Source organism: Acomys minous (genome assembly GCF_964271855.1).
Source record: "Acomys minous genome assembly, chromosome: 1".
Taxonomy (NCBI): domain Eukaryota; kingdom Metazoa; phylum Chordata; class Mammalia; order Rodentia; family Muridae; genus Acomys; species Acomys minous.
Window position 1 is genome coordinate 72,900,738 of NC_140483.1, and position 14,348 is coordinate 72,915,085.

The window sequence follows — 14,348 nt, forward strand, 5'->3', positions numbered from 1 at the left end:
TCCTGGAAATAAATATTGAAGAAATAAATATCTCTTTTTATTAAAAGCAATGATATAGTCTGGGCACATGACTTTTGCTCACCCAGGTCTTCTTATTTGACTGTGGACTGTTAGTAAGTAATTATGCATAGTTTTCTAGAATGAGTAAGACTTTTTTTTTAGATGTTTGTAGCTATTTTTACTTCAAGAAAAATGAATAAATTGGTTTTTGTGCTAGATTTTCACATTGATAATTCAATTCTCTAACACAAGTATAATTCTGCATATGGTTCTTTTACATATTAAGGAACACCAAAGCTAAAAACTACTTGAGTCCATGTATTATAGGATTTAAACCTTGATGGCAGGGGTTGGAGAAATGGCTCTACAGTTAAGAGTCTTTGCTGTTCTTCCAGAGGACACAGACTCTATTCCCAACACTCATTTTAGGTGGCTCGGAACTGCATGTAATTCCAGATGCTCCAGTGATATGATGCTGTCTTCTGGCCTCACAGTCACCCATACTCAGGTGACTGTACACACACGGAAACAAATATACACATATGCATGCACATATGCACACACAGAGATAGGACAAACACATACTTATTCACATACACATGCACAAACTGGTGACACACACAAATAAGCACATATGTGCATGTAGGCATACACACATGCATGCATTCATATCCACATACATGAATAAATATACACAAACAAGCACACAATGTGTAAGCACACATTTTATAATGTATTTTATTAATTTATTCATATTACATCTAAATTTTTATCCCATCCCTTGTATCCTCCCATTCCTCCCTCCCTCCCACTTTCCCCCTCCTCCCTTCCCCTATGACTGTGACTGAGGGGGACCTCCTCCCCCTGTATATGTTCATAGGGTATCAAGTCTCTTCTTGGGAGCCTGCTATCCTTTCTCTGAGTGCCATCAGGCCTCCCCAGCCAGTGGATGTGGTCAAATATGGGGCAGAAGAGTTTGTCATGCACACATTTTTAAAATAGACTGTAACCCAGAGAACTCAAGCTCTATGATAAAGCTAAACCTTATACTATGCAGCTTCCACATCAAGATCCAGTCTCAGTGTTTCAACTTCGCTCCCAGAACATATTTTGTGAAGCTACTTAAGCAGGCTTCTCAGGAAGAATAAAGCATATCCCAATGAGATCCTGGTCATTTCGGGAAGGCAGTTCTTTGAAAATACACAGGCATAAGTGAAAAATAGATATTCTTTGTAATATTTCAGTCTGAATGTGACATGTCTGGGCCTCTACAAATGTAATTATGCAGACTATTTAGAAGGAGAACACGCCTCCAAAAGTCAACTCCTGTAAGCACATCAATAAATATAATCTAGAAAACTTTTCTCATTATGTGGCCAGAGTCCCTGGATATGGTTGTACACCCCTCTGAAAAAAAAGGAGAATTCTGCTTTCATTATACTAAGACTTAATTCTCCTGTTAAGGTAAATATACTTGACATGGCCAGACATGGACAATAGTTTACCACAAGGAGACAAAGAACTGATTCATTATGCCACATGTGACTCTCCTTTCTCAGAGAAAGTAATCTTTGTCAACTTTAAATCTTTAACAGCACTTGTAGTATGAGACATTTGGCACACAGTCTCATGCTAGTAGATGCTGTTATATTAACTTTGGATGAGTTTCTCTCCTATTTTCTTAAGTCAGTTTTAGGCCTGCAAGAGTAGTGATTTTTCCCTTTCCTTTGCCCTATTATCACCCGTTTACTATAAGGAAGGAAAACAAAATAGAAATAAAGAAAATTAAGTTATACAAGAAAACAAATGGAAATATATTGATCTACTATATCAATATTTTAAAAAATGAGCAAAACAAAAAGCAAGCAAGCAAACAAAACCTTGAAAATGTGGTATTAATCGGAATTATCTTTCAGCCAATAAAACAAACTATGACGTGTGAAGTCAAAATCACCTAAAATAATATTTTTCAAAACAGATTAACCTGTATTGTCATATGTAAGTTCTGTTTCTGTACACTCCAATATCCGCACTACAGGGATTTATCATATGGAACTTAAAAAGTAAAGGAAAACAGCTAGGGAAGGGTGTTCACTGGTCAATATTCTAAGAGTATAAGGCCTTAATTTTTATAATATTTAATATGTCACCCTGTCTCCCCCAAAAACCACTCAATAAAATGACCTAGGTCATTCTCCTAGGTATGTATACCTCACAAAAGAATTATAATATTAGTAGCTGGAGCACTTGCTGAATATTCAACAGCAAAGAAACTGTGTGGCGAATGATTCCTTTTCTTTGTTCCATTATGGAAGAAGCAGAAGTGTTCAAGGGAAAAATGAAGCAGTGAAATGCCATACAACTCTCTTCACTTCTTGTATCTTTTCTTTTCTTTTTTTGTGTATGAATGTATAGTACATGGGAGTGTGTGTATATATAGTGTATGTGAGTATGCATAGACAATGTGTATTCATTGTGGATGTAGGTATACATGTGTAAATGAATATATGGAGACCAGAAGTTGACATTAGGTGTCTTCTAGTATCATTATCTACCTTCTAAGATAGTCTCACATTTGAACTCAGAGACCACTGGTTGGATAAACTATGTACTTGATAGCCCAATGAGTGAGATCTACCTCTCTCTGCCTTGGACCCCAAGACTAAGGTTGCAGATAGGCCAAATAACACCAGGAATTTTACTTAAATTTCCAGGGAAGTGAACTCTAGTCCTCAAGCTTACATGCACTTTCTAAACTAATTTAAGCCCCATTTGTTTTTCTTTTTTTTAAATACATTTTTATTAATTTATACATATTACATCTCAGTTGTTAGCCCATCCCATGTATCCTCCCATTCCTCCCTTCCTCCCACTTCCCCCCTACTCCCCTCCCCTCCCCTAAGTCTGTGTCTGAGGGGGACCTCCTCCCCCTGAATATGCTCATACGGTATCAAGTCTCTCCTTGGTGACCTATTATCTTTCCTCTGAGTGCCACCAGGCATCTCCGTCCAAGGGACATGTTCAAATATGGGGCACCAGAGTTTGTGTGAAAGTTAGATCTCCTTCTCCACTCAACAGTGGAGAATGTCCATCGGCTAGTCCGGGTAGGGGTTCAAGGTTTTTACTGCCTATTTTTTCCTTGGCTGTTGCCACAGTTTGCGGAGGGCCCCAGGGCCCAGACTCGCCTGTAGTTTTCCAGGACCCACTGGGTCCTTCCATTTCCTCTTTCTCCCAGGCTTCTCACACCTAAAGTTTCAATAGGATGTCCTCCCCTCTTACCCACTATTCTGGTAGGTACAGTTTTTCATGGGGACGTACACCTTGGACTAGTGTCTCGATATAAGTGAGTATATACCATTTAGCTCTTTTTGCTTCTGTGTGAACTCACTCATTATGACAATTTCTAGTTCAATCCATTTGTCCACAAATTTTGGAAATTCCTTGTTTTTAATAGCTGAGTAGTATTCCATAGTGTAAATGTACCACAGTTTCTTTATCCATTCTTCTATAGAGGGACACGTAGGTTGTTTCCAAGTTCTGGCTATTATGAATAAGGCAGCTATGAACGTGGTTGAGCATATGTCCCTGTTGTGTAGTAGTACATCCTCTGGGTATATTCCAAGGAGTGGAATAGCTGGGTCTTGAGGAAGCCCTATTCCCATTTTTCTGAGAAAGCACCAGATAGCTTTCCAAAGTGGTTGTACTAGTTTGCATTCCCACCAGCAATGCAGGAGTGTTCCTCTTTCTCCACACCCTCGCCAGCATGAGGTGTCAGTTGAGTTATTGATCTTAGCCATTCTGATGGGTGTAAGATGGAATCTCAGTGTCATTTTGATTTGCATTTCTCTGATGACTAAGGAGGTCGAGCATTTCTTTAAGTGTTTCTCAGCCATTTGATATTCCTCTGTTGAGAATTCTCTGTTTAGCTCTGCGCCCCATTTCTCTATTGGGTTATTTGGTTTGGTGGTGTTTAATTTCTTAAGTTCTTTATATATTTTGGATATTAGACCTTTGTCAGATGAAGAGTCGGTGAAGATCTTTTCCCAGTCTGTAGGCTGTCGCTTTGTTCTCTTGACAGTGTCACCTGCCTTACAGAAGCTTCTCAGCCTCATGAGGTCCCATTTATTAATTGTTGATGTTAAGGCCTGGGCTGTTGGTGTTCTGTTCAGGAAGTTGTCTCCTGTGCCTATGAGTTCCAGACTCTTCCCCACTTTTTCCTCTAATTGGGTTAATGTCTGTGGTTTTAGGTTGAGGTCTTTAATCCACTTGGACTTGAGTTTTGTGCATGGTGACAAATATGGGTCTAATTTCATTTTTCTACATGTAGACATCCAGTTAGACCAGCACCATTTGTTGAAGATGCTGTCGTTTTTCCATTGAATGGATTTGGCTTCTTTGTCAAAAATCAGGTGAGCAAACGTGTGTGGATTCATCTCTGGGTCTTCAGTTCGATTCCATTGATCCACTAGCCTATTGCTGTGCCAGTACCATGCTGTTTTAATTACTGTTGCTCTATAGTACAACTTGAGATCAGGTATGGAGATTCCTCCAGCGGATCTTTTATTGTATAGGATTGATTTTGCTATTCTGGGCTTTTTATTTCTCCATATGAAGTTGAGAATTGTTCTTTCAATATCTTCAAAATATTTAGTAGGTATTCTGATAGGGATTGCATTGAATCTGTAAATTGCTTTTGGTAAGATGGCCATTTTTACTATGTTGATTCTTCCAATCCACGAACAAGGTAGATCCCGCCATCTTCTGATGTCATTTTCAATCTCTTTCTTCAGAGGTTTAAAGTTTTTTTTCAAATAAATCCTTCACTTGCTTGGTTAGGGTTATTCCTAGATATTTTATATTGCTTGTGGCTATCGTGAAGGGAGTAATTTTTCTAATTTCTTCCTCTGCCTGTTTGTCATTTGTATATAGGAAAGCTACTGACTTTTTTGAGTTTATTTTGTATCCTGCCAATTTGCTGAAGGTGTTTATCAGCTGTAGGAGTTCTCTGGTGGAATTTTGGGGGTCACTTATATACACTATCATATCATCTGCAAATAGGGATAATGTTACTTCTTCCTTTCCCATTTGGATCCCCTTGATCTCCTTTTGATGTCTTATTGCTCTGGCTAGAACTTCAACAACTATATTAAAGAGATATGGGCAGCCTTGTCTGGTCCCTGATTTTAGAGGGATTTCCTTGAGTATCTCTCCATTTAATTTAATGTTGGCTATTGGTTTGCTGTATATAGCCTTTATTGTGTTTAGAAAAGTGCCTTGTATTCCCGATCTCTCCAGAACTTTAAACATAAATGGGTGTTGGATTTTGTCAAATGCTTTTTCTGCATCTAAAGAGATGATCATATGGTTTTTCTCTTTCAGTTTGTTTATATGGTGGATTACATTGATGGATTTCCGTATGTTAAACCATCCCTGCGTTCCTGGAATGAAGCCTACCTGGTCATGGTGAATGATGTCTTTGATATGCTGTTGTATTCGCTTTGCGAGTATTTTATTGAGTATTTTTGCATCAATGTTCATAAGAGAAATTGGTCTGAAATTCTCTTTTTTTGTTGGGTCTTTGTGGGGTTTAGGTATCAATGTGACTGTGGCCTCATAGAAGGAGTTTGGTAATATTCCGTCCATTTCTATCTTTCGGTATAGCTTGAATAGTATCGGTATTAGCTCCTCTTTGAAGGACTGGTAGAATTCTGCGCTGAAACCATCTGGCCCTGGGCTTTTTTTGGTTGGAAGACTATCAATGGTTGCTTCTATTTCTATAGGCGAAATAGGGCTATTTAATTTTTTTATCTGGTCTTGATTTAATTTTGGTAAATGGAATCGGTTGAGAAATTTGTCCATTTCCCTTAAATTTTCAAATTTTGTGGCATAAATGTCTTTGAAATAGGTCCTTACGATTCTTTGTATTTCTTCAGTGTCTGTTGTTATGTCTCCCTTTTCATTTCTGATTTTGTTAATTTGGATAGCATTTCTTTGTCTTTTAGTTAGATTGGCTAACGGTTTGTCTATCTTGTTAATTTTCTCAAAGAACCAGCTCTTGGTTTTGTTGATTCTTTGGATTGTTCTCTTTGTTTCTAATTTATTGATTTCAGCCCTGAGTTTGATTATTTCCAGGCATCTACTCCTCTTGGGTGTTTCTGCTTCTTTTTTTTCTAGGGCTTCCAGATGTGTTGTTAGGTTGTTTATGTGGGATGATTCCATTTTCTTTTTAAAGGCACTTAGTGCTATGAATTTTCCTCTCAGCACTGCTTTCAATGTGTCCCACAAATTTGGGTATGTTGTTCCATCATTTTCATTGAATTTCAGGAAGTCTTTTATTTCTTCCCTTATTTCTTCCGTGACCCATGTGTCATTAAGTAGAAAGTTGTTTAGTTTCCACGTGTTGGTATGCTTTTTGTTATTTCTATTGTTGTTGAAGTCCAGCCTTAGACCATGGTGATCTGATAAGATACAAGGTATTATTTCAATCTTCTTGTATCTGTTGAGGTTTGCTTCGTGACCAACTATGTGATCAATTTTAGAGAACGTTCCATGGGGTGCTGAGAAAAAGGTATACTCCTTTGCGTTTGGGTGGAAAGTTCTGTAGATATCTGTTAGATCCATTTGATTCATGACATTGGTTAATGAGGTTATTTCCTGGCTTAGTTTTGAAATCAAAGTCCTATCCTTGAGTGAAAGTGGGGTGTTGAAGTCTCCCACTATTAATGTGTGGGTATCGATGAATGGGGCAAGCTTTGTTAATAACTCTTTTACAAATGTCGGAGCCCTTGTATTCGGAGCATAGATGTTCAAAATTGTGATGTCTTCCTGGTTGACTTTACCTTTGACAAGTATGAAGTGACCATCCTTGTCTCTTTTGACTAATTTTGGTTGAAAGTCTATTTTATTAGATATTAGAATAGCTACCCCAGCTTGTTTCTTGTGACCATTTGCTTGGAATATTTTTCCCCAACCTTTTATTCTGAGGCAATGTCTGTCCTTGTGGTTGAGATGTGTTTCTTGAATGCAGAAGAATGTTGGGTCGTGTTTATGCATCCACTCTGTTAGTCTGTGTCTTTTTATTGGAGAGTTGAGACCATTAATGTTGAGAGATATTAATGACCAGTGATTGGTAAGTCCCTTCATTTTTGGTATTTGTAACAATCGAGTTTTTGTGAAGTTGTGATTTTGCAATGGTGTGGTTATTTATTTCTTATGTATTTTTGGTTGTAGTTTGACCAGTTGGGGTGGAGTTTTCCTTCTAGTAACTTCTGTAAAGCCGGATTTGTTGCTAGGTACTGTGTGAATTTGTTTTTGTCATGGAATATCTTGTCTTCACCTCCAATGGTTATTGATAATTTTGCTGGATATAGTAGTCTTGCCTGGTATCTGTGTTCTCTTAGCGTTTGCAGAATCTCTGTCCAGGCCCTTCTGGCTTTCATGGTCTCTGCTGAGAAGTCAGGAGTGATTCTGATAGGTTTGCCTTCATATGTTACTCGTCCTTTTTCTCTTGCCGCTTTTAATATTTTTTCCTTGTTCTGTATATTTTGTGTTGTTATTATTATGTGGCGGGAAGATTTTCTTTTTGGGTCTATTCTATTTGGTGTTCTGTAGGCCTCTTGTATGTTCGTATGCATCTCCTTCTTCAAATTGGGGAAATTTTCTTCTATTATTTGGTTAAAGATATTTTCTGGGCTGTGGAGTCGGTTGCCTTCTCTTTCCTCTATCCCTATTATTCTCAAGTTTCGTCTTTTCATGTTGTCTTTTATTTCATGAATGCTTTGTGTCAGGAACTTTTCAGATTTAGCATTATCCTGGATGATTGTTTCCAATTGTGCGATTGTATCTTCAAGTCCTGATATTCGTTCTTCCATTTCTTGCAATCTGTTAGATAAGGCCACCTCTGAGATGTTTGCTTTCTTTTCTGATGCTTCTCGATCACGTTTTTCTTCCGTGCGTTCTTTTATGATATCTTCCATTTTTATCTTCAGGTCTTGAACTGTTTTAATAATTTCCTTCATCTGGTTATTTGTGTTTTTCTGAAATTCTTCAAATGCCTCTTTATATGACTATTTTAAGTCATCAGCCCTCTTGTTTGCTTCCTCCTGCATTTGTTTACAAAATTTATTTGTTTCTTCCAATATCATCTTACTTACTAAGGATTTGAAGTGGTTTTCATGTATATCCATTGTTGTTGGGTTCTCCAGGTTGTTTTCATTAGGATTGCTGGGATCTGGAGATGCCATCCTGTTTTGGTTTTTGTTAGCATTCTTTCGTTGTCCCCTTGTCATTTTGGTGACTCTAATGTTGGGAGGTGGTTTGTAGTGACCTTCCCTGTTTGGGAGTGGATAGTTGATGTCTGATTATAGGTAGGGTGCCCTTACCTGTGGGGAACAGGGAGTACTTCCCTGGACCAGGCTGGTGATTCAGATTCTACTCCTGTAGATTTTTCTCAACACCTTAGGCTCCAGGCTGAGTCATGCGAAGTAGGTTTCTGTTTGGGCCTTTTCCCCTTACTGCTGTATCTCAAGTCAGCAGTATTGGGATCTAGAGTAAGGTCAGCACACAAGCTCTCTGGTTGTGTAGGTTGATCCCAGCTGTCGTTCTTTCCTGTTGCTTTGTAGCCAAGACCCCAGGTGGATCAGATCTTCTGGGTTGTAGCTGTCTTTTAGCTCTGCCTCTACACTCTGTAGAAGTGTCCAGCCTTTCCCATGAATTTGGGAGTTCTTGCTGGGTCTGCAGGAGCTGACACAGCTAGGATCTGCCTGTTGGAGATTACAGGATCTGTGCCTGTAACCATACGTTTTCAGGCCACTGGCAGTGTCTGAGGAGGTAGCAGTTTCCACGCCCCTGTATGCCAGGCCACTCCCAGCTTGCTATAAATTAGCAGTTATACCCTGCACGCATGAGCCACAGCTCCCTATATTGTGGGATACAGCTAGGGAGAGCCCAGTCAGAGCCAGCAGATCGTCCCTGTGGCTTAGACCGCTCCCAGACGCTTTAAGGCAGCAGTTATTCCCTGCCAGCAAGGCCCACAGCTCCGGATAACATGGGCGGTCCTAACGAGGGCGCGCAAGAATGCCCCCTGCTAGGTCTGTTGTTGGGGAAAGCCCAGTCAGAGCCAGCAGCTCGTCCCCTCGGCTGGCGACAAATCTCCTGTATTTTCCCTTTCTGCTAGAGAAAGGTAGAGTCCGTCGCCTTAGGGCAGCAGTTATTCCCTGCCAGTAAGACCCAAGGCTCCCGATAACCTGGGTAGATCTGTCGCGGGCCCACAGAGATGGACCCAGTTAGTTCAGTTGTTTGGGGATTGCCGGCAGCCGGGCCACGCAGCTGGTGCCAAAGGCGGTTCAGACCGCTGGCGTGAATCTCCTGCCGGAGTACTGCCAGTTCCCTTTAGGGCAGTAGTTAGTCCCTGCAAGCGTGACCCTCGGCTCCCTATACCGTGGGCGGACCCACTGGGGTGTGGGAGCAGACCATGCCGGTTCCTAACTGCCCCAGCTTGCAGGGTCAATCCTTTGTGTCTGGCTTCAGCTTGAGCGCAGGATGCAGACGCGGTCCGTGAGCTATACGCCAGTTCTAGTTGTTTTTGGTGAGACTCGCCACCTGTGTTTCCACCCGGGTTAGGCAGGAGCCCTCCGCAGTTTGGCGTGGTGTGGATGTAGAGGATCAATGGTAGTTTCACCCTATTCGCTGAGACCCCTCAGGCTTGGGGCTCCGGAAAATCTCCTCCCCAAATGGCGAATTTGGGTTTTTTGTGCTGGCTACAGCTTGATTGTGGATTCCTTTTCAGAGTTTGGGGAGTGCGTTTAGCCCTCGGGGCTGTCGCTTGTCCTGGGGTTGGACCCCCTGGTGGTCTGCGGAGTTTGGGGCCCCACTCACCTACAGTTCTCAAAATCCAGTAGTCTGTGGTTCTATTCAAGTCCCTGGTCTCCTCGGAGAAGATCAGCTATGGTGCCTACTGGTCGACGTCATCTTGGAATCCCCCCCATTTGTTTTTCATTTTTACTTGAATAAGGTTTTGAGTTGAGAAGATGTCCAGATGGATTATTGTAAACCATGAACTTTATAAGTCTTCCTTATCCATTTTCCATTCTCTATATTAATACTAGGTATCCACTAACTGAGCAGAAGCTGTGTGTCTGTTCAAACTCAGATGCTCTGCAGATATAAATTATTCTGTGTGCAGCAACATGGAAAGAAATACATGATTTAGTATCTATCACATGGCAGCTGCATTAGACAGACTAAAAAGCTTATGAAAGAGGAGTTCAATAGGTACATAGCAATCTGGCTGAAGCCCGTTTTAATTGTGATTAATATTCTACTATACCTAAAAACTTGCTGCAGTCAAAATGCCCTCCGAAGATAGCATTGTTTATAGTAGTGTGTGTGAGGATCACCTGTTTGCCCCTCATCACAGTCAGAGGCACAATAAGCTTGCTGAAACATTGGCAAATCTTAGACAAACATCTGCTGGTTAAAGCTCAAAGTTGCTGCAGGAAAAAGTGTGTTTGAGACGAAAAAGAGAGAAAAAAGCTGTAACTGTAAATAGGGTTGTAAATTAGGTGTAATTTAAATACAATACACTATGTCTGCATATGGGCATCTAAAACAGAGAATGATAGTATTTACTAACAACTTCAAGATAAATTACAAGTGTAGACTCCACAGCAACATGTTTTTACAATTTTTTGATCATGTACAGCTAGTACATTTCCCTAGCCCTGGTGGATAATCTTATGTGATTCTGCTAGAATAGTAGAGTTAAAACTCTCATTCATAAAATATTTTACTTAGGTAAAATGTGCTTTGGAGGTACATAGAACTGTGTGGCTACTGAAGAACACTGGCCTTAATTCTTAGCTATCATTTTTTTTCTTAAAAAAATGCCTGAATCCTTCTGTGAAAATCACACACTTTTGGCAAAGGAATACACATGAGTTGATGCCATCTTATTTCTTAGTACTGGAGACACACAAAATATTAAAGGAAAGCATTTTCTAACAATGCAGAAAATTCACTACTAATGGAGAGACAGATTACAAGGTGGTTAAAGAATTATATGGTTTAAATTAGGGAAGGAACCTGGAAATAACTCAGGCCATGAACAGTACGACCAATGAGTAAACATTAGCATATTCATAACATGGAAAACCATACAGTGGGTAAGATGAAAAATGAGTAGCAATTCATGTATCAAAACACTAAATTTCAACAATGACATTAAATAGATTACAACGTAAAAATAAAATAAATTGGTACCATTTCTACAAATAGTAGGTAGAAAATAGGAGATGGACAGACAGAGATAGATAGATAGATAGATAGATAGATAGATAGACAGATAGAAAGATAGATAGGCAGACAGATACATTGATAAAGGTTTTGAATTATGTATGTAATATTTTATTTCTTTCAGAATTGTCCAAGAGTTAAAGCTGGAGAGAAAATGCAGCAATTAAGAACATTTATAACTCTTATAAAAAAGAGGGGTTTACTCCCCACATCAGGCAGCACATAAACATCTGTAACTCCAGTTCCAGGTAATGTGAAATTCTTTTCTTACCCCTGTGGGCACTGAATGCATGTGGTAAAGTACATTGATGCACACACACACACACACACACACACACACACACACACACAGAGAGAGAGAGAGAGAGAGAGAGAGAGAGAGAGAGAGAGAGAGAGAAACACATACATATAAAACAAAGATTTTAATAGTCTTAAGAAATAGAAAAAGTCTGTTACATACACTTAGAATATACAGAGTGAATAATTGTCGTATGCATGCATGTGCAAGACCTTTTAAGTATGTTTAAACTGGCCAAAAGTGGAACATGCAACCTGGGACTCTCAAAGACCATGGCTGGGATGGCAGCATCTGTGGGGCTGTCTTTAGAATGGCTGAAGGGGAAAACCAGCCCAAGCAAAGAGACTTAGAATCCCTTTACCCTGTACCATTTCACAGTCCCCTCCCAAGAGGACAAAACAGTTGTGTCCCCCCAGCACTGAAATTTTGGGAGTCAAAGTCCCTGTGTAAGGTTGTACTTTAATACCTTACGTTCCGTTTCTTGTGAACCAGGATTCTAAGGACATAATTGTTTTCAGTTAAAGTACAGATAGAAGGCTACTTTGCATACAGTTATAGAACCATCAGAATTCTTTATTAAAATGATGGGTAGTTGGCCCAATATTTATTGAGCTGCCTTTCTGTATTCCAGTGATTGGAGCTGGAGCTCCCAGATTACAAGGTTACAGTTAGGGTTCTTGTAGAGGCTGCTTGAGACTCAGTACAGTGTCCAATAGCTGCAGCGCTGGCAGCTGAGATTAAAGGCTGTCAGGAACCTGTGGTGTTAAATACGTCTATGTGCTAACTAATGATAGGGATGAAAAACCAGTAAGAGAGAGAGGCATCAACTTCCTATGATATGGAGCGAGCCTGTAGACTTTAATTTGATTCTAAACTTCACGTAGAAGACATCATTATTGGTTCCTTGTTTTCTTAACCTTTGATAGGTTACTGGCAGCTTCCCACTAAACCCAAAATAAGTTGATCTATGAGAAAGCAAGAGAGTCCAGATGCATGTTAAAAGCTACACAACCAAGAACTTTAGTACAGAGACTAGGGAAGCAATCAAAACTCTTCTCTTCCGTTTTAGATGTATAGCTTTTTTCCAAAAGCCCCATGAGCTCACACCCGATCTTCCATATCCACTAGTCTCTAAGCATCTTTCAGCCTGCACCTTTTAAAAATTGTTTTTAAGCGTTTCTCTCTGAGGGAACTCACAGTGCCAATCACCCTGCATTACTTGCAGAAGCAATGTGCCAACAGGAACCAGGGAGAAAGATGCAGATGTGGAAGGTCGCAAAAGCAGGGGAGCAGTCATATCCCTAAATGGCTAAACCAGAAATTCCAGTTAGATCAATAACGGTCAATCATCCACCCCTGCAGGGGAAATTGAATTGCACAATTCAAGCTTTCTCTGACTCTTCCTGCGAAGTGAAGAAAAAAGCATTAGACATCTGGTTAGGTCATTTCCAAGCTCTCCTTGGGAAAAATCCCTCCTCACAAGCTTCTGTCTTCCAACTTCCTTTAGGCATCGCTTCAGCAGAACTGTTCGAAAACCTGATTTAAATGTCAATATCTGGCCCACAATTTGAGAGGAAGAGAAAGAGATGCGGTAAGTAGTTCAGGATGTACGGATAGAACGGATAGATAGGAGAGAGAGAAAGAGGGGAGAGAGAGAGAGAGAGAGAGAGAGAGAGAGAGAGAGAGAGAGAGAGAGAGAGAGAGAATTATTTTTTTCTCTTTGCTTCTCCATCATGTAGCCAAAACGCATCGCTGCGGAGCTTCTGCTGGGTACGAGCTAGCCACCGAGGACCCACCCAGTCCACTCTCTTATGCGAGCATGGGGCGGGCCCGGGGGCGGTGCCACGCTGACTGCGCCTATTAGGAGCTGTTCGCCACACTGGTGCTGAATCTAGCCTAGCGCCGGAATGAGGTGTTTTTGGCTATTGGTGGAGCTGGGCGCCAAGGGCTGCCCAGTTTGGATTTGAACCTTTAAGAAAGGGAATTCGGAGGAAGACAGGCAGGTGAGGAAGGCAAGCACAGAAAGGGACAGTTTCAGCAACTGTAAACCTCGGTTGCAGCTCGCAGCTTGCAGCTCGCTGATCGCAGCTCCTAGGAAGACCTTCTATGGTTTCGGTGGATTGTATGAGGAAAAGGATGAAGTGAAGGAAAGCAGGATCTGTTTAAGGGGGTGGCAACGGGTCAGGCGGTGCAATAAAGAGGAAACAGGAATAAAGAGAGAGGGAGAAAGGAAAGAAAAGGGAGAAAAGCCAAGGTTGGTGCCTGCGAATTTGGGATTCGATTGGAAGAGATCGCTCACTGAGGGAAATGGAATCTGTACCAACATTAACCAGCTTATGGACTTTGGTGCTCTCTGGCTTATGGCATTTAGGATTAACAGCGACAAATTGTGAGTACTCAGAGCTTTGGCTGGGAAGGGGAGGTGGCATTAGAGGCTACTCGGAATAAGTATCCACTTTCTGAATGTATATGTTATGGGTAAAAGGAAAGAGCAGAGTGAAAATCCTAATCAGTGTTGTTCAACACTTCCAGCCACCCCAAAAGTTAGCAGCACTCTCATAAGCTTGCTCTTCTGCAATGCCTGCCATTCTTTGGAATCATAAAGTTCCTCTAGCCTGCTGCTAGCTCCTCGGTGCTTAATCTCTGCCAGGGATGCATGGGTAAGGTGCAAGCCTCTAGGAGCAGAGATGCTCCAGAGCCACTGAGGTCGGTGTTAGCAGTGGACCGCAGCTCCCACCGATTTGCAATGAGCCAGGAA

General features: G+C 40.9%; 1 protein-coding gene across 1 annotated transcript in view; it reads left to right on the forward strand.

Moving 5' to 3' along the window:
- Positions 1-13,467: 13,467 nt before the first annotated feature.
- Positions 13,468-14,348, forward strand: part of CNTNAP5 (contactin associated protein family member 5) — an 893,510-nt gene continuing 892,629 nt past the window's right edge. Inside the window, exon 1 of the mRNA XM_084797079.1 lies at positions 13,468-13,979. Coding sequence (XP_084653205.1) covers positions 13,898-13,979 — 82 coding nt within the window. The 5' untranslated portion in view covers positions 13,468-13,897. The remainder of the gene's footprint in view (positions 13,980-14,348) is intronic.